This window comes from Triturus cristatus, chromosome 3_2, assembly GCF_964204655.1.
Source record: "Triturus cristatus chromosome 3_2, aTriCri1.1, whole genome shotgun sequence".
Lineage (NCBI taxonomy): Eukaryota > Metazoa > Chordata > Amphibia > Caudata > Salamandridae > Triturus > Triturus cristatus.
Genome location: NC_140584.1, coordinates 1,087,395,501 through 1,087,417,054, shown reverse-complemented (window position 1 = coordinate 1,087,417,054; position 21,554 = coordinate 1,087,395,501). Strand labels below are relative to the sequence as shown.

At 44.9% G+C, this 21,554-nt stretch overlaps 1 protein-coding gene across 2 annotated transcripts in view; it reads left to right on the top strand.

Annotated features, from left to right (window-relative positions):
- The window catches only part of LOC146859174 (3 beta-hydroxysteroid dehydrogenase type 7-like), a 160,291-nt gene extending 144,852 nt beyond the window's left edge, over window positions 1-15,439 (top strand). For both annotated transcript variants that reach the window (XM_085649849.1, XM_085649848.1), the window contains exons 6-7: window positions 7,024-7,186; window positions 13,980-15,439. In XM_085649849.1, coding sequence (XP_085505975.1) covers window positions 7,024-7,186; window positions 13,980-14,386 — 570 coding nt within the window. In that variant the 3' untranslated portion in view covers window positions 14,387-15,439. The remainder of the gene's footprint in view (window positions 1-7,023; window positions 7,187-13,979) is intronic.
- The last annotated feature ends 6,115 nt before the right edge of the window (window positions 15,440-21,554 follow it).

Below are 21,554 nucleotides of genomic sequence, written 5' to 3'. Positions count from 1 at the left end.
TGGTGTATGCACAGTCAGGCAGTAATATGTGTAGTGAGTACACTATTGGTTTATGCACAATCAGGCAATAATATTTGTAGTGACCAGTGAGTACATAGGGGCACACAGGAGTCTTAAAATATAGGAATTAATTCATATACTAGCAACTTAGCTAAATTAACTGAACTTGATTCAAGCGAAGAAACTAGCTCTTAGGAGGTAAATTGATAAATGATTTACTTGAAACAAGACCCACAGACTTGGATTCAGATTTATATGTAGTAAACAGGACAGTCAATAAAACTAGGATGTCTCCTCCACAACTATTTAAAAAAATACATATTTACTCACCCTTGTATCTGGGAAAAATAGAACAGTACATTGTCAGTCAGTAAATCATGAATTTCAAAAAGGTACCTTGTGGGGATTATCAACATAAACGGGCTAACTTTACTAATTATGGCTATTCACTATTACGAGTGTAAAGATACACAAAAGAAAAGACTTACATGTCTCTGCCCCATGAAACAGGGTGGAGCCAAATTTTCAAATTTAAGTTACTACAGCTAAGAAGGAGCCGTATCAAATCCAGCAGCATACAAGTGGTACTGAACGCATTCCAGGACAAGCTGGAGTACTTTTACCTCTGTTTTGGCTGTAGTAACTTTAGAGGTGCATATGTGAACAGCAATGTGCTTACATTTTTGTGGGTGAGTGGATGTCTCTCCCTAAACCCCTACCTAGCCCTCCCTAAGTCCCTCCTTACTCCTCTGTAAACCCCTTCAATTTAGTAGAAAATATGTCCCTTTTTCCAGGCACTCCCTCATGTCCCTCCCACATTTACAACTAAGGGCCCGATTCCGATCTTGTCCGGCAAGCCCTCCGTATGGCTCGGATCCGGAGGGCTTTCCGCACGAAACGTGCTTCGAGCCTCAGAGCGAGCGAATACGACGCGTCGTAAGCATATGGACTCGATTCGCTCAAACTTCCATTGCAGTCTATGGGAGCCTGCGTACAGACGCATACACAGACTCCCATAGTAAAAAAGGGGTGGGTGGGGTAAAGCGTACACACTGTGGCGGACGCCCCATGTTGACCGCTACACTGTGACACTGTGCACGCTTGGATCGGGGGGGGACACATGGGCACCCCCGTGACAGATTCGGAGGGCCACGGGTGAAGGGGGGCCTGCTATGGCCGCAAAAAGTATGCTTCCGACAGCCGTTTCGTCTCGCTGAGACCGAGGCGAAGCGGCTGTCCAAATCGTGCATTATACTCGCCAGGTCAGAATCCGGCTCCATTGCGCGGCACGATTCGTCTACGGGCATGATCGCGTACGGAAACGATTCGCTTGGCGCGTATGTGATCTTCGCATTGTACTTGGTCGTACTGATCTGTGTACGATTCGGTCAGAAACAAGGGCTACGAATCGGATCCGGTAAAGCCAAATCCGATTCGGAGACCTTCCGAATGACATCGGAATCGGGCCCTAAGTAGTTAACTTACATGTGTGAGGATCTCCCCATAGAAAAGATAGGAGCGGTGGAGATTTACAATTGTCGGTTTGTAAATGCATTTGTAAGTAAGTAAAACTAATGCAGTACTACAAAATGCAGTCAGAGCCAACATTTGTAATACTTAGAATAAATAGGAGTAGTTATATGCAGCAACAGGTAGATACGCTGATATCAATACAAATGGAAACAATCAGAAGTACATTTAGTTTTTACATTAATGTGTCTAGAAAGAGAAAGGGAATGGATTTTGCTATGAGCCCATTTGGCTATTTAGCTAGATATAAAGAAGGACGTAGTCAAATTTCTGCTATCGCTACCTGATTTACTCCCAGTGTCTAAGCAATTCCAAGAATTGGATGAGGGTGGCTCACTAACGTAATGTGAAATGCTTAATCATTTGCCACCTCGTCCCAACCTGGAAAGATTCTATACCAGTGTGGGCTAAACCTCAGGCTGGGGCTGACCTGAGGAGGTTCTTAGATAATTCCTATCTTTTCTGGATAATGCTATGATCCAGTTTACTGGTCAAAATAAACCTTACGATAAACCACAAAAGTGTCCTTTATCAAGGCGGTATTCTAGGTTTATTAAAAGATTAACAGAGGGTAAATACAGGAGGCATATTTGTGTAATAACCTATATGCAACATTGCATGGAGAAAATTTAATAGCAGGGATTTCACCGCGTCCTTCTTTATGTCTAGCTAAATAGCCAACTAGGCTTATAGCAAAACCTAAGGGTGTCATGCCACTATGTGGTTTGTTTGTTAAGTAGTTCTGGGCAGGCATGAGCCCACCAAGCCCTTGATCTCTCCTCTTGCGCGATTTAGTAAAGGGAATGGAGTACCAGGGGGCATTCCACTAAGATGGCTGTTTAATCCTGTATGTCTTTTCACCATATCTCCATTAAATATCCTACATTTGTGAGAAAAGAGTGTTGTAGCACATCCTTTCCTTAAAGGGTTGATTTCTAGCCTGGTATTTGACACGGTTCTAGAGTTAACATGCTAAGATTTAGAATTCTGTGAATGGTGCTGAAGCTTGCTGGCGAGCAAATATTCCTGCTGCACTACATGTACACCTCATAGGTGGGTTGACAGAATTGACTGAGACTTATGTATGATCTTAGCTTTGCAGTAGACGAACCACACCACTTGCCATTTCACAACTAGAGCTCCGAATCCCACTGCCTGGCATTGATACTCTTTATTGACAGAGTCAGGAGCATGTACGATAAACCTCTGGCAACAGCGACACCTAATGGCCTTATTAGTGAGGGGGTCTTCAGTGAAAATATTTTCTGTAAAGTGACATTGCTCCTCTGTTCTTGCCCATGGTTGTTTGCATTTAATGTGATTGAAATTCTACATTATTGATTCCTGGATTTGTGCACCTATAAGAATAACAATTTAAAGGCCTGATTCACAAAGGGTCTCCGCACTTGTGGCAGATGGAGAGAGAGTGAGTTTTGAGTATGTGATGTCAGGCAGACCATTGCAGTGCCAGCCAGAGCTGAAGCCTCCTGTGATGCCCCCAGTGGAATGGTGCTGAGTTGTAGGAGAATATCAGTAGCTGAAGAGAGAAGGGGTGAAAGCCAGAAGCTGCATTGTTGATGCTAGTGATACTGAAAAGTCCTACGTACAGTACCCCTTGGACAGCTCTTCCTTTTCGCTATTAGGGTCCCTCGGCACAACTCCCTACCTCACTTTGAGCACTGCTGGTTAAGAAGTGAAAATTGAGAGAACTAGAGCTCAGGTGAACCATCAGGATTCCATAGTTTCGGGCCATTGAGGAAACAGAGGGCCAGATTTATTAATCTGTGCTGTGTGACAGAGAGAGAGCACGAATGCACCAAATCTACTAAGATATGACTCATTTTTGCCTGCTCCCTGCACCGGGGCACTGAGTGCTGCCTAGTGCCAAAGAGGGCATCTGTGGTGCAAGTGTGCCTGCATTACTTGCAAGATATTCTGCCCAAAAACAATCCTCAAAGGCAGTTTCCTTTTTCTAAGTGTGCCGCAGACTGAAGCACACATAGAAAGAGGAAATATCCAGCAAAAATAAATCTATTTCTCCTTGTTATACCTTTGTTGGGAAGGAGTAGCATTTTGACTCCTTCCCAGGTTTACTAATCTTAGTAAATCTGGGAATGTGCCAAAATTCGTAGGTGCATAAATGGGAAAACCCACGCTCCACCCATGGAACGCCTTCTCAACGCAGAGTAACACCAGGCAGTGACTTGCGCTGCTGTGTCCTACGCAGAGGCATGCCTTGCGTCACCTTGCATTATGAAAACGCAATGCAAGGGCTTGATAAATCTGTCCGAAAGTCTTTTCACCAGTTCCCTAAATGTCACAAAGGACTGTCAGCTAAAAGAAAAGGATGAGTGTGGTGTCTGGGAGATGTTGAAACTAGTCATTAAAATGGGTGAATCCTACTATAGAATGGAGGTAGGATAGGTACTGAGGGGCAGATTTACAAGCCCTTTGCAACACTTTTACGCTGCCGTTGCGTCACTTTTGGGACGCAGCTGCGGCGTAAACAATGCAGCCAATTTACAACGTGACGCATCTAGGGACATGTGTCACTTTGTAAAACCCTGTGTCACATTATACCTGCGTCACATATAATGTATGCAGGGTGGGTGTTCCACGCAGGAAAGCCTCATAGAAGTGACGCAGTGACATCTACAAGATTTCAGTGCGCCACTGGTAGGATGCCACCGCATCAAAACCTTACACCTGATTGAAGCAGGCGTATGGAGGGACGCAGTACAATGAGTATAGGCCTCCCCATGCATTTCTGGAGTTGCGTCGTGCTTGCGATACGACTCCAGCAATGCGTGACTTTTGGCCGACCAGATGCGTCAGAATTTCTGACGCATCTGTCAATCCTTGCATCATGGTGTAAATACGGCGCATCCATGTTGGCGCAAAGGTATCGCAGGCTGGCGCAGGGAGACTGGTGCATCGCTACAGATGCGTCAGTTTCTTGTAAATCTGCCCCAGAGTTGTTTTAAGGACTGCTAAGCTACCCCCACAGGCAAAGGTAGTACACTCACATTAATGTATTCACTAAATTCAGAATAGGAACATTTGTAGCAAAAGAGGGAGTGTTTCACTCCATGAATTTGAGGCTTAACCATAATGATAAATAGCAGGAGAGTAAAGGTATGCTACGAGGGATGTGGTTTTCAAGATGCCCCGTAATAGTAAAACTAACCCAGACTAAGGGCCTGATCATGATGTCGGGCGGTCTGGTCACCACAGGCTGACAGTGGTGATACAACTGCCAACATCACTTCGGGTCGACTGCCGCATTACGATGCTAGCGTTCGGACCCACAGGGGCCGGATGCAAGACCGCCTCCTGCGCCAGGATCAGAGATCCTGGTGGGGCAGTGGTCGGAGATGCATACTACAATGGCCTGCGGTGCCGAGTCAGCCAATGCCATCTGAATTATGACAGCCTTTTCATGGCGGGAGCACCTCCATGAAAAGGTTGTCGGAAAGGGCCGTCCATAGTGGGCCACTGAAAAGTGGCACTGGGGGCCATGGCATGGCCCACAGGGCCGCCATGCACCTCCGTGCACCGGGTGCCATTCACGACATGGTGCATAGCACACGGTGCACAGATGAGCAGGATGTGCATGCACAACATCGACATCTGCTGCGGCCCTTTCCCATGGCTGCAGCATGCCTCTGCCATGTTCCTGACCGCCAGCTCAGCAGTCGCATCCAAATAGGGCGGTCAAACTGCCCGCTTGGTTGTCGGTAGTCGCCTGCGCGCCATAATAATGGCCGGCGGTCTAACCGACCGGCATCAAAATGATGCCCTAAAAGTTATTTCCATCAATTATTATGTGTGTTGAGAAAGAATCATAAGCTTGCATAAAGTTCAAGGTGAAGCTGTACTAAACCAAAGTAAAAGTGCAATATTTCAGTTGCTCATTCAAGGTTAGAATAAATAATAGAATGACTTACATCCACTTGAAGGGCTCCCTCAGATGGAGTGGAAAATATTTTTTTGCTAAACAGCAGTGAGCAGTGCCCATGATGCTTTTTTCTTGCATAATTAAGTAGTCAAAGTGTAATCTGAAAAAAAGTGAAGTTGAGGCACTAGTTATCGTGAGGATGTAACGAGGACAGAAAAGATGTCATGCATTTCAAATGAAACTTCTAAGAAACTGAGAATTCCAGTGAAGGTAGTGTTGGGTCACTGAGAGATTGAGACCCCATTTCTTCTTTTACCTTAAAGTGCCGATAGCTAAATGGGCAAGTTCATTGTGGTGTTTCCGACTTATATTTTTGATCTAGTGACCACGGTTCTAGTGATAGCGAGGCAGACAAATTCATGATTACTATCCTTCTTTAGACAAAAGCGAGTCTACTGCTAAAGCTGATAGAGGATCCCATCAAGATTCAAATAGGCTGCAATCCATGGCTGAACTGGGAAAAGCATGTTGGTGGCATCTCAGTAGAAAATAAACATCACCCCAGTGATATTGAATAGGGAATACGAGTGGAGGAAAATAATTTGCAGTAACAGGAGAACCAAATATGAGTATCTAAAGGCGCAATCAAGGAGACACAATTTCAGAGTGCTAGGTTTCACAAAATCTACATCAACAGAGGCATGGTATGGAATCTGGACTAGGCAGCCAGGTGTTCACAACTCTGGCATCTGCAATGCCAGCCACAGGCTACCAAGAAACACCTTGTCATGCTGCACTTATTTTCTATTCTTTAAGTCCTGTAGCATAAAAACTTAACTCAAATATTGACCACACAGGTCCTCTCAGGCTGGAGACAGGAGGGCCCTTTTGCAGCCCTGATGCTGAGGTGAAGTCAGAGCACATTGCTGATGACCATTCAGGTGACTGAGCAGAGGAATTGGAGTTCATCACTGCCAGAAGCGTATTCAGAATAGTTGAAGAGTTTGAGCATGCCTCTGCAGGAGACATTAAAGGCTAAGTTGATGCATACTGGGCAAAAGGGGAACAGGGACATACAAGCTTATGGAACAAAGCCGAGAGCTCAGGACCCCAGGATGCTTGTGAATATGGAAAAATGTAGGAAACTGACAAATGTTTTACATGACCAATTCTGTTCACTTTCTACCAGTGGACATGCAAACCCTGGTGCTGGTTGCTGGTCCAGGCTCAAGTTCCAGGCATGCAAGAAATTATTAGGCTGCAAGGTGATTCATGGAATGCTCCCTACTCTCTAGAGACCCCAGCAGCCATCATCAGGATATGAATGGTTACCTTTCCTGGGTGCTCATCCCTGAATTGCCATTTAATTCCCTTCCTTAGTTTCCCCACTTTTTTCTGCCAATCATAGCCACTTGCTGTCATAGTCCATATACAATAGCACCGCACCAGCTGATGTGCTGGTCCATATTCAGTAGTTTGCGGTGCTGCTATCATGTTTGCTGGTGTCTCTACCATGGCACTATGTATAATCTCGCTATAAGAACACTGTTTCCTAATATTGGGTGTGATCACTTGTGTGTTTTGCTGTTTTTCAGCTGGCCAATGGCAGCAAACTGATCACCTGTGTGATTCGTCCAAGTAACATTTATGGCGAGAAGCTGAAAGAGATCAAGAACACCTATTTGACCACAAAAGCCAGAAAGGGCTGCCTAAGCTTGCTTGAACCGGAAGGAGTTCAGAATAACTTCACATACGTAGGTACGCTGTAATGCTATTTGGAGAATTAGCTCATTTTAAAAAGTGGTAATTTGTCTGTTTTCCTTCTATTTCCAGTTGGTCATGCTTTTATTGCACGTAAAAAGAAATCAAAGTATATTAGTAATTGGCACTGGTCAGGCATATACCAGCGATGTATTGAATTGTAATGTCCAATATAATCTTTGAATTTTCTACTCAAGGTATGATCGTTTGTACCATATGGAAATCTTATATGGGCTGTTAAAGAAAGGACATCATTTTTGACGTGGTCCCCAACTTTTCCATGTCTGGTTTTTTGACTTTGGGATTCTGTCTGCTAAGCCACTGCTGCACAGTGGTATAGAGTCTGTCCTTTTTCTTTACAACATGTACTGTGCATTGGATTTACATAAATGGCTCATCTAACTAATCAAGGGTGAGAGAGAGTGCTGAGGAGAAGGTGGAAAAAATGGGATTGACTGTCAGTCACTGGCTAGTGCACGGGATAAGACTGGGATCTCACCACCACCTTCTCAGATCATTCCTGGGAAGGTCACACTTTCAAGACAGAAGACTGTGCCTGACTGCTGGAACAAGAGGACTCAACACCTCCTGGCTCCTAATGACAGCTGACACCTAAAGGCTGGAGCTGCTGGCAAGGGCCAAGTGGTTGTTTGTCTGATCAAGGTAAACAAGAGCAGAAGGACTTCTGAATCCAACAAGGTCCAGCTGAGCACTGTGGACTGGACCTGCAGGAGCCCTAGCTGAAGATAACCCAGACACCTGTCCTGAGGACTTCAGGATTGCTAGATTGACTAGGTTCAACAATATTCAGAAAGATGTTCTGATTGCAATGACTAACTCATCGTGATCGTAACTCTGTAATATGGAGGCTAGCAGTCTTCCCGCCAAAAAATGAGAGTTTGTAAGTGGTTTGCAGTCCTTTGCTATTTGTGATCCTAGTGATCTGGTTCATTGCAAATATGTCCAAACAAATCAAAGCACAATGGCAGGCAACTGTATTGGTTACCACTAACCCACATGACAAATGGACAGTGTTGCTAAGTTTATGAAGGTAAATTAGTGTAGCTTGTGAGCTAAGCCTATCTTAGATGGCGTTAGTCTCTTAAAATGGGCAGATATTGTGACCTGGAGACCCTAGAGGATCCTAGTCAGCAGCTCCATGTTTAAGGGTGGGGTACAAGTCCCGAGGCACAGAAAGAACCACACAGAGCGCCAAAGTGAAAGTGATACAAGCTAGTACACAATCCAATAAAATGCTGGACCTCTACCAAAGCAGCATGTTCTATGAAGAACACACTGGTACATTGAGGGTGCAGGGAGGGAGGGTGCCTGCAAGAATTTAGGTTGTTAGTTGACAGGGGTGTGAGCCCTGTTCAAGCAGTAACCACAAACCTTGTCACGGTGAGGGACAAGCCAACCCTAAATCAACCTGTGCTCAACTCTGTGGTAGCTTGGCACAAAGCAGTCAGGCTTAACTTAGAGGCAGTGTGTAACATATGTGTGCAACACTTCAAACAGTAATAAAGTAAGAAACACGACACATAAAGGGTACCACACCAAGTTAGAATAATAGAGTTATTTTTTTTAAATAGAACAAGACCTAAATGGAAAAAGTCCAACCAGTAGAGCCAGCGATATGCAATTTGAAAGATTTGATTGAAAATAGTGCCAAAAAGCACAAAGCGCCAACTGTGCGTATCTGTGCGCTGGACCGGGACAAAGTCACAAGTTCAGGCTGACCACGATGGAGTGTGTGCTTGCTACAGGGACCCAGTTAGGCCCACTGAACAAAGTACCCTAAATCCTGGTTTGCAGAGCATTGCGAGGAACCACATCGATGCGACGGTTCCGAGTGCCAACGAGGCTGAGAGATAAGGTCCTGCATTGTCACAAGGATCCCACCAAAGATGGCTTGCGATGCGAAGTCTTACGTTTAGAATGCATCGCGCAGTCGAAGTAATGTGTCAGTTCCGAGGAGCCGCGAGGTTGTGATGCAGAGTTCTTCGTCGTCGTCAAAACTCTTGTTGATGAGGGATGAGAGGATGAGGGATGAGAAGGCCTGCGCAGAGGATGTGTCGCGCAACAATGGTTCCGAAGAAGCTGCGCAGGCAATGCAGGTCTTTGTGATGGTTCCAGTCCAGGCAGCAGCGGCGATGCATCGGTTCCGCTGGATCCACAGGCTGGCAGAGAACATCAAGCCCACTTCCAAGGATCCATGTATGTGGTCGCACCACTCAGCAGGATAGATTCCCAGATGGCAGAGTCCAGGTGCAGGTGCAAGGTTGTTGGTAGCCTGTTGTGTTCCTGAGGCTTCAGATCAGGAGGTCAGTCAAGTTGCCTTGGAGTGACTCTGGGGTTCTAGATTCAAGGGATGCAGGTCTAGTCCTACGCACACAGGCAAGAGGGCAGCATGTCAGCACAGCAGGCCGCATTTCCTTCAGTTCAGCAGTCCAGCAGAGTGGCAAGACAGCAGTCCTTCTTCTTGGCAGAGTATCCACAGGTCCAGAAGTGTACTGAAGGGTTGATGTGTGAGGTCCAGTATTTATACCAGTTGTGCCCTTGAAATTAGGAGAAGCTTCTAGAAGCATGCCTTTGAAGTGCATTCCTGGCCCTGACTCCAGACTAACTACAGGGAGTGTGTAGCCCCTTGTGTGGAGGCAGGACATAGCCTGTTCAAGTGTAAGTGGGGCTGTGTCCATCTCCTCCCTCCCATCCTGCAAGTGATGGCCCATCCAGGAACACCTAAGCTCCCCATTGAGTGTCGCTATCTAGGAGGAATACACAAAGCCCAACTGTCAACTACACTCAGTAATGTCACCCAGAGACAGGCTGCAGGCATCAAATGGCTAAAGCTAGGAAATGCCAACTTTCTAAAAGTGACATTTTCAAAATTGTCGTTTAAAATCCGACCTGACCATAAATACAATTGCAAACATGAACTTTTTACCTGTTTTTGTTCGAAAATTAAAGTGGATTAAATGTAATATGTTAACTCCAATGTTTTTCTATAGGAGAGGTAGGTCTTGCTGTAGTGAAAAATGTATTTAAGTCTTTTTCACTACTAGATCTTAAAGTACATGTCCTACTATTTAAATTCATTGCACCCTGCCCTCTGAGCAGTCCAGGGGCTAAACTAAGGGTGACCTATATATGTTTAAAAAAAAACTTTAGGCCTGGAAAAAGGTTTATTTTGCCAGGTCGAAATTGCAGTTTAACACTGCCAACACAGCCTGCAATTGCAGGCTTCAGACATCGGAGCACAGTGAGAGGGCACTGCGATGTGAGGAGATTTCCTTCTCTGTGTACTTCACGCTTTCAGGAGATTGTGGGTGTAACTGTTCGTGTCGTTTGGCCATGCCGTGCTGAGAGGAGTCTGGAAGCTAGTTGCACTCGTTCATTTGTGGCAGCTGTCATAGAACTACAGTAAGCGGGCACCACGTCACGCTGATAGGAGTGTAGTACTCATTCTATGGTGCCTCATTCTCCAGTGCCTCTATTTTGTGGTAGTTCCTTGCGACCGCTATGCCTTCCATCATCGTAGAGGAAGGCGGGCGCCATGATGTGTCTCCGCCCTTCCCGCTAATTGACTTGCCCTCTTGAGGCCACTTACGCCGCTACGCCTTCACTCCCCACGGGCATCAGGAAGTTGGCGATCACCACGTTTATCTCCATACTTCCGGCAAATGTACTTTTTCTCTTGCGCCCGCTTATCCTTCGCTATCCACCGGCACCAGATCATCGGGGATGTGGGCTGGCAGCAATATTTGTCACTAAAATTCTGTGGTAATCTTAGACACAACCCTAGCATTATCTTGCTGCACTCCTTCACTCCTGTCCCCACCTTTTCTTCCTTCCGGATGTGCCTATGACTACACACATGACCTGCCTTTACAGCCACAGAGAGAGGACTCATTCTCCTTGCTTAAAACTGGGAGAGGAACAGTATATATGTAATGTATAGTCTATAAGACTTACAGTTAGTACCAGCATTAAAAGAGAAAAATGTAAAATCGTTGTGACAGCCGGTCACACCATTTCAAGCGAAGGTATAAAGACCAAAATCAGTCTTATATATTCAGTGAGAAATACATCTCTTCCGGCCAACTAAGAAAAGTTGAAATCCTTCTTTAGGACTTGCTGAATATATGTCCAAATGTGTAAAGAACTTTTCAGACACACTACAACCCTTACGCTTATTACTAAAAAGACACATCATTTGATTGGAAAGATACACACACCAATGTTTTTACAAAACTTAAAGAGGCAATTGTGAATGCATCTAATATTGGTAAATTCAATGTGAACCACAAACCTATTCTAACCAATGATGCCAGTAACAGGTGTCTTGGGGCTACCTTATCCCAAGTAGTAGAAGGAACAGAAAGTATAATCGACTTTGCTTCCAGACAACTAAAAGGTTCTGAAATTAATTATTCAACTGTAGAAAAAGAGGCGCTAGCCTGTTTCTTGCTAAGAACAGGCCATAAAACTTTTAATCCCAGTACTATCCACTAAAAACATAGAAGCCACCACCCCACATATAGCTAAGTGGATCTTAGGGTTGCAAGGCTATAACTTCAAAGCTGAATATGTACCAGTAGCAAAGACCCTTGTAGTGGATTGCTTATCCAGATGACCTATTACTGATCACTCACCTGATATATTGTCTTCCAATGAAACAGTTCAATCCATTACAATACCAGCTATATTGGAAAGAGAGTGGGAAGAGGATGCCAGTAAGGATGTAACCTTACTATCAGGGAGATAACAAAATCCTGCAGGGATAGCCAAAAAAATGCAAATCTCTACCCGAGCAAGTGCAACACATATTGGAATGTAGGAATTTAACTCTCTATTCAAGGAGTGTATATCTTAAAAGCCTACAGAATTATACCGCCAGAAAATTTAACAGAGCAAATTATTGATATTGCCCATGAGCGGCATTTAGGAAGTAACCTGACTAAGAACAAGATTAGAGTGGAATATTGGTTTGCCACCATGGATAAAATGGTAAAAAAAACAAAGTAAGTGATTGTTACATATGTGGGAAAAGTGATAAAACCAAGGTGATATGCAAGGCCCCACTTTCACCTATAAAAGTTCCATCTAAACAATGGGATAAGTTGGAATTATATTTTATAGGCCCTGTTAACATTCCAGGAACCATTCACAAATTTGTCTACATACTGATTGACTACTACTCACATTGGGTAAACATTAAATTTGTGAGTAACACAAGTACAACGTCATTCATAGTATTCCTTAGAGATGCATTTACAAAAGAAGGTGTCCCTAGTGCTATGAAAACAGATAATGGGGTACAATTTGTGTTGGAAGAATTTAAAGCATTTTTACAGACATTGTCTCTCAATCACATAAGAACACCATTGTACTGCCCTAAAGCCACTTGATTGGTAGAGAGAACAAATAAAATGATAAAGGAATCTATCCAATTATCTTTCACATCAGGCAAATCCATGAGGAAAACTTTGAGAGACATGCTGTGGGCATACCTCAAATGCACAGGGATTTCTACTTTCGCATCCCTTAAAGGGAGGAAACCTGGTTTCAAGGTTACTCCTAGATGGTTGAATGGATGACGACCTGTGTGGTCAGTTCATACTCAGCAACAAAGATACAAAAGCTTGGAAAGACAAGAAATGGGGAGCTAATGTACAGAAATGAAAGATAGGGCAATTGGTAGTAAGAACAAATTCAACAAATATTGGTAAAATTAAACGAAATTCAGTGGTTCTGGAGGACAGTCGAATGTGGAGCATGGACAGGATATCTCATTGTCCGGAGAGCTTTTTTAATAAGTCATATTTTCAATTCGAAACATCAGGAACAACAGAAAGTATGACAAATACTAGAAACTGCCTGGAAATCTGTAGCAGATGCTGGTTTGCAAGTGTACTTGTGGGAATCTTGTGTGAATATTCAATTATTACCACCCGAAAGCATTTCCACATGTGAAATGCTGCCTAACGAACAATGTAGCATTGACAAATGTCAAAATATTTGTGCAATGGCATTCAAAATAAAATCTCCAGAGAAGTGGAAAAACATCTTCCCTCAAAGCCTACCAATTTTCGGGTTTTATTCTTTCTTCTTTCCACCTTGGAAGGACATTTGCTTCTGTCAGCCGCGGCCCATGTAGGTAAGAGCGTTGGGGCAGTGCGGCCGGGTGGGGGGGGGGGAGATTTTGACAGCGGATGACAAGGGAAACTTGGGCCACCCCTGGCTTCTGTTCCTGACAAGAGTAACTTTCTGACCAATTCCAGGAAGGGCATGGGCTGGATAAAAGTATGAGAATGCCCACAAACTCTCGAGTTTAAGGCTGTTCCTGAACTTTTCTTGGAAACCCCCCATGGAAGTAATTCCCTACCACTTGAGAGGACTTAACAAGCAATATTACAACACTGAGAGGTAATATCGTATGTGAATAAAAGTATTAATGTGTGTAGGGTTACCTTTTGTTAATAGCTTGCCATTTATGAGCGTACGGTGGACATTCACATACAAGTAGCTGTGTGAATCATGACCATAGTTGCATACCAATACATGATTAATGTGGGGAACCAAGCAAGCAGTCGAGTACCACATACTAAACCTCAAAATTATAATCTATAATCTGCTTTCTAGTCATCGGGAGGTTTCCTTAATGAGGTGCATGTTTGAGGAAAGAGCTCTTGATAATGTCCCTAAATTAATGTAGTTGTGTGCATAAACTCACTGTCTAGGCATGCTTTCTAACAATCATATCCCACAAATTATTTATATATTCCAGGAAATGTGGCGTGGATGCACGTCCTGGCTGCCAGACAGCTGCAGTTGAAGCCGGAAGTCCTAGGAGGGCAGTTGTACTACACATACGATGACACCCCGGCGCGACAGAGGTGCCTGCTGATGCGCGATCTCTTCTTGGAGGTGGACCCCACAATCCGACTGGGCTCGCACGTACCTTACTGGAAGATGTGTTTATTCATCCATATTCATGGGATAATCCGCTTCCTTGCGAAGCCTTTCTGCACCCTGAAGCCATTCCTCACCAAGCCATTGTTAAACGTCATCGTCACCTCTTTATCCTACGAAACAGACAAGGCCACCAGGCACTTTGGGTACAGGCCTCGCTACAGCTGGGACGAGACTAAATCCAGGGTCAGCCAATGGTTGACAAGTGTCAAATACAATTAGGGGATTGGCAAAGACATTGTTATGTACCCTAATTAACGTTGGGCAAGAAGCCGGAAAATCAACCTAAGACTGTTGAGGCATTTAAATGTAAAGTAATTGTTAAGGAACTGTAAGGGTAGCAATTGTGGCTGCTTGTAACCCTTGCTGACTAGGAAAGGCAACATTTCAAAAAGGGGGGAATCCTTCATTTGATGCATTCTGGAAGCAGTACCAAATTTAATTGGTTTCCACGTGCCAATTTCATACAGTTTGAATTCACCCCCATTTGCACTTTTAGAAGTTATGCCGCTGCTTCGTCGCACTGTATGGAAGACTACGCACGCTGGAAGGCATGGTAAACCGCAGTCATTCTGATTGGTCCTGATTACTTGACAATTATCCACTAGCAGCATTTGAAGCAGCTACTAGTTGCTGTCATTCTGATTGGGCCATATCTGGCCAGATAGAACTGAGTCATCTGTTTTAGCAATACTGATTGGCTGCCTCACTGTCAGATTGGCTGTGGTTGGCCATATTTTCTCGGAACACTGTGAAGTTCAGTAAGGTGAAGTTTGGGCAGTAGACCCAGAAGTATTGTTTGAGTCAGTTACAATTCAGGAGAGGGCGGTCGTCTGAGGAGTAAATATCTGTGATACAACAGGATGACGCCTCCATGGCGGGGCCCATGAGATCATACACGTAGTGTCCAGCTGTTTGGGAAATAGCTCATCAGCGAGCCAAGAGTCAGTTCAATGTGGTGTGTACTGTAGAACTGGGATTCTAGGACTGGTTTCCAGCATCTGCTGTCTCCTGCCTTTACATCTATGCACAGAGGTGAAATGCTTTCTTGCTTTTGGTGAGCTAAACTAGTACACTGAATAATAACCTGATAGGGAGCCTGATATATCCTTAATGGCTGATTGCATTAAAGTATTATGTGCTGTTACAAAGAATACAAATAACTATTTTTGTAAGAAATAAGTGCAAAATGGCATAATTTCTAATTTTGCAGTGAAATTGTTGTTGTAACAACATTGATGGATTACCTAGCAGAAAAAAGATGTGTCTGCCTTATAGTAAGCCTGTATGTTATTGCCTTGAGACACCTTAGTGTCGGAACCCGGGTGGGCCGCCAGTTCTCATGCCAAGTCACCGGGTGTAGCAGGGCGATTCAGGGAACAGCCTAGGTGGCACTTACCTGGCGTCAAGCTTTGTCTAGCTCTTTCTCGATAAGCGAGCCTATTGGCTGCAGCTGGAAGACCATGCCAGAACATGTACTGCTGCTTAGCTCTAAAGCCTCATTACTAACACCTTGGAAATGTGGCCGGTTACTCTGTCCCCAGAGTTACTGCTACAGGGGGTGCTGGCAGCCCTAGGTGGGGCGGAGGTACTAGCTGTTTACATTTAGGACCATGTGGAATCTCTAATTCAGTATCTAATTCCACTGGTATTTCCTATTTTTCCCTCTATTTTTCTCCATGAGATTTCACTTACTTCAAGAACCAATAGAAAAAGACCAGAGGGCTTATTCATGGGGATTTGGTGCAGCGCAGTAACTCACCTTGCTGCGCTGCCCTGCATCAAAGTGAAAGGGCAGGAATGCGCCATATCTATGGCATACAGCACATTCCTCTGCTTTCCCCCTCCTCTGGTGCCATTTCAGTAGCTTAGCACCAATGCACGCACCCTTGCACCATGGTGCAAGGGTGCCTGCATTGCTTGCTGGATTGTTTTTGTGCAGGGAGGGGCACCTTCCTGCACAAAAACTATCATGAGAGACTTTTTCCCCTTTCTATGTGTGCTGCAGAATGCAGCACACATAGAAAAAAGAAAAAACGAGGAAAAATAAAGTTATTTCTCCTCGTTGCGCCTCCCCTTGGGAGGCGTAAGGTTTTGGCGCATCCCCAGGTTTCATGGTCTTGTTAATCTGGGGAAGCATCAACATCCAAGAGTGTTGTGTTGGAACACCCACCACAATGCCCATGGAACGCCTCCCTTGTGCAGAGTAAGGCAACGCTGCGATTTGAGCTGCGCTGCCTTACTCCATATCTATGCATATCTTGCCATGCCAAGCAAATTCGCATAGCGTGGCCTTATAAATATGATTTGGTGGCTTACCCCACCGAGCATCACACAAAGTGATGCTAGGCGGCACAGGGGGCTCGTAAATATGGACCCAGTTCCACAGAAAATCCGTGGACTTTGTCATTCCAATGAGGCTGGTAACTGGTTACCAGCCCCAACAAAAATAAAGGGCAACTCGTAATGAGGCCTTTAGGATTCAATATAGCCACCCGTCATTAATTTCCACATCTTCGAGATTGTGCGGGTACCTTCCTAGTGTATGCTGGTCCATGAAAAAAATCTGTGGATTTATGAACCGGCCTGTTCCTCAGAAATGCATGGAATTATATGTATCATTAGCCAGGTATCCGCTATCTCTTGAGTGTTCTTTGGAGTTTGACATAGCGTTCATTATAGGATTCTCAAATTTTGCACCATTTCATGAAGTTACGTGGGTGCACCATAGCTGAGTCCAGTATAATTCAGAATGTTCTGTGAATCTGAAAATGTGGCCAAGAGAAATCACAAGTAGCTAAAATAATTCAAGCTTGTGGTACAAAACAGTTTCTTAGACTATGGGGAGAAAGACCTCAATCTTGATTTGAGTTGTGGCTGCGGTCCCACAATGACAAAAAAATATAGAGCTGAGAGGTTGGAAGGGTTACTGTGAGAAATCCTAATATTAACTTTGGTAGCTTGCACATCCAACAATGCCATCTCCAGAGAAAATTGCTTACAGTACATTGATGTGCACTGATATGTAATTGCATTTATATCGTTTTTCATACCCCGGGCACGACGCCAAAGAGTTTTCGGTACACGAGCAGCATGCTACTTCTGATTTATCGCCCTAAAAATTGAGCACTCACTCGGATGAATATTTACTTTGATTCTCTGCCTGAGTCGGATAAAAAATGTCACTGCAGGGTCCAGCTTGCCCAGTGACTTGGAGACCAGCAACACAAACAATACAACATTGCGTTGAACAAATAACTAAGTTAAAGATCCCAAACAAATGTAGTTAAGAGTAACTTTTATGATTAAAAAAAGTACACTAAGGGGCTGATTACGATGGCGGGTGGACCGCCACCGCCGGCTCGGCGGTGGCGATCCCACCGCCATCGTAACCTCATTTACCCCCGCCATATTATAATGGCAGGGGGTATCGCCGCGGACGCAAAGTGTGCCTGCCGATTTTTCTGCCGGTCGGCAATCGTTCCGATTGCCGGCCGGGCGGACTTGGGCCACAATATGGTGACGGTGCCCAGCAGGCACCACCATCCATGTAAGGATGTGTGGCTTTTAAGGCCTTTCCATGGCGGCGATGCCACCATGGAAAGGCTAGCGGGGATTTGCTTTGGGGGCCCTTTGTGGGCCCCCAGATGGGGGTTGGAGTTGCACTTGTGGGGTATCCATGGTACCCCCCCTCCATTTCCATACACAAGGTGGCAGGCACTGTGCGGTGCCTGCCACGTTGTACATGGAAATTCACAAAATGGCAATTTGGCACTGCGGCAGGTGCTGCTGTAAGCAGCACCAGCCGCAATGTTAAACTGCGGAATGCGACCGCCAGGGTGGCGGTTGCAACCTAATTCATGGTGCGGGACCGCCGCATAGCTGGTGGCCGGTCCCAACTGGGCGGGGATGGCAGGCAGACTTAAGTCCGCCCGCCATCCTAATCACCCTCTATATTATTCGGATAGAATGTAGGGAAAAGTAGTTCTAATCTTACCGAACATAGTTGGGTGCCCGAGAGGCAACCAGCAAGATGCTACTCCTTACTTTAGACTGTCTATGCCCCTAATGTTGACTGTCCCGCCTTCTTTGTGGAGGTAGGGTGTCTAATCAGTGGTGTGCGGCCAGCGGCTGTGGGGCGGGGATTTCAACGTGGTGTTGGACCTCCTTCCAGTTTTTAAGATCTGTGCCTTTCAAAGAAGGTAATAGTCAGGAACTCCCAATGACTTATGGCTGTCAAATCAAAAGGACTGTGACAAGCAGGAAGATGTTTGACCAGGAAAAGCTCTGAATAGTGAATGGGGATCACTTATCCCAGGAGAGGAGTCAATATTAAAGAAATGAATTAACTGGTGAGTCAGGGGGGCCTCAGCTACAGGAAGAGGATTAATGCCACCAGGTCACACTGGTTTATTAAAGGACAAGAACTGATGGTCATATTAAATGTAACCTTTTTAAAATATTAAATAAAAATCAATGTTATCGATTGTTTCTTTATTTTCCTTATTTATTATTGCTGCAAGAATGATTTATCTGCTTATCTCCTAAATTAAGTTAAGGAGAACTATTTCTTCAAATCTGTACTAGTTCAACAATGTATGATGCGGCCACGGCGCAATAGCACCTACGCTCATTCTACCATTTTAAAGTGAGTGCACAACCTACATTCTAGATGTAAATATTAAGCAGCTGGGCCTACCTTTTACAAGGCACAGTGACATCTGCCTTGTATATTGTTGTTTTGCAAATGTGACAATGGGTTCACATACAGGCTTAGTCTGGGTGTTGACACACTGTTTTGCATGATGCATTCTAAATGGGAGTTGCATAAACTTTGCTGCAATCTAACATTTGAAATGTGACTTTTAAGCAGTTTGTGCTGTTTGCGTGCACTCTGTAGCTGACTTAGGGAAAAGTCAGATATGCCAATTAGACATCCTAAGGGACTTGCAGTTATGGGCCATTTGGCAGGCAAAAATACCAAATGTACAACAAAAAAACAGCTATCTTGGTAAATAATTCTGAAAACACGGCGAAACGCCACATTTCTGTGCATGTTTCTTACACCAATTTTTTTCATTTTCTTGAATCAGTACAAATAGGCAAGATATTAAAATCCGGCACTGGTCGCAGCTCTGTGGCAAGTATAGGGATGTGAAATGGAAGACAAGGAGGTTTTGTCCTTCAGGAATGCTGCCAAATTAGACAATAAATAATTGAAAAACATGGACCACATCTCTTCATCAGCGATACTTTTACCAGCTCTGTTATTCTAGGTAATTTTTGGACATAGCTGACATTGATAGTGATTGGAAACCCTTTCGGACCCCAAGTGGAACAGTGGGCAATATAGGGAGTTTAGGAGTAGCATTAAGAATGTTTGGGTATGTTTGTTAACAGGTGAAGCTTTGGGATATTGCATGTTGGTTAAAAACAAAGATTGTGCAAGTCCTTCTGGGGAGAAATTTGGGAAATCACTTTGAACTTAGGACCCAAAAAGGAGAACGATGGAAAATGTAAATGTGATGTTTTGATTTACTTTCCTAAAGAAATGGTGTGACAGTACAGTGAAAAATAGTCACTCATTAAACGCCTCCCCCGCAAGGATATTTTTTGCCTCCTTGCTTTCATGTTAAGTAGAACATTTCCTAAAGTAACAAATTTCCTAAAGAAGGGTCGTGAACGAAAAAGGTGGAGCCCAATTTGACCAAGAATCCTTGCACTCTATGGGGGATATTCCCAAGAACGTGTGATATTCATCGCAAAATTAGCTTAACGCAACTCTTCACATCGCAGTCTATCACAGGAAAATAACTCCGTGTTATGTGCACCATTCGATAGTCCCACGACAACGTGTCAAATGACCACGCTAAAATTAACGCGACGCCACAAAAATGCAAAACACCAACACGAAAAAAGCGGCGATGATGCCAATCGCGATACAAAAATCAGCGACAAACAGCCACAGGCCTGCAATTCCCACGCGTCATGCGGGAAAATGCACTATAAAAGCAAAAAGAAAAAGGGAGAAAAAAAGAAACAGCGTAGCACCATGGATGCACTCCAACCGAGTGCAGAGGACAACCCGAACCCCCCAAGCCCCACGGAGGACCAGCCAGAAACCCCGGGCTCAGGGAAGGGCAAGGAGAAGAGGAAGAGGAAGATGGGGTTCAGTCCGCAGGAAGACCGGATCATCGTCACGGAGGTGATAGAGCACTACCAACAACTGTTTGTCACCTCCACTGCATCATTGGCAACACAAACAGAAATATGGCAGTCCATTGTCACCAACGTGAATGCAGTCGGAGTGTCGAGGAAGTCAATGGAGGAGGTCAAGAGACGCTGGCATGAAGTGCGCAGCCGAACCAAGGAGAAACTCGCTGCCAACAGGAAGGTAGCAAAGACAACTGGAGGTGGGAGTCCTGCGCCACAGGAGGAGCTGGATGAGATGGAGGAAATGGTGGCCACAGTCATCAGTGTTGAGACGGTGGCAGGAGTTGGGGGTCTGGACACAGCTCGATATGACCTGACCCAACAGCAACAGGGTGAGTAACGACCAGAGACTGCGGGGACGGATGGATATGGGCACAATGGCACACATGCACAATCATGTGCAGCACACTGCACACCCAGAATGAGTGTGGAACATGTCCCTGATACCCTAGGCACACTGCAGCACACATAGAAACACCAAGTAGGCCCCCGTCCACAATGTGCACAAAAGGGCCCCCCTCCATATCACCAATGTCCCAACCCACCCATGCACATGTGCTGAATCCAGAAAAGCAGCGGTTCTGTGAGTCATACTGACAATGCAAGTGACACTGCATGACAAATAGCATGGCTTCAGTCACAACACATGCCATGGTGCAGGAGACGACTTTGAGGGTGCTGAGTGTGGACCACATCCGTAAAGCAGCAGGTCACACTCTGACTCATCCACGTGTACCTCAACCCATGAAATCAAAAACACATCTGCAGACAAACAATGCACAAGAGTACAAAAACCGTCCAAGAGCACAAATGACCCTTGTCGCAAACATCCCAGCACCCGAAAAAGCACACAAGTCAAAGTCACACCGACTCAAAGGAATATGGGGCCGCCAAATCAGAGCTGCAGGGGAGACTCGCCAACAATGCACCACACCCACATATCAATCACAGTACATCATCATTGATGACAGTGTCGTACAAAGTGCAACCCTTACACCACAGGACAGAGGATACAACTGGTGCCGCTCGTACGTAGTAACTGGCCAATCACATCAGGCATTGCATGACACTGTGAGATGATAAGGTACGAGTACAACCTCACATCCGTCATGTAGTCGAAATGTCCACTGTATCCCATCAAATAGCCATCTTCACCAAAACAGCCAAAATGTACACT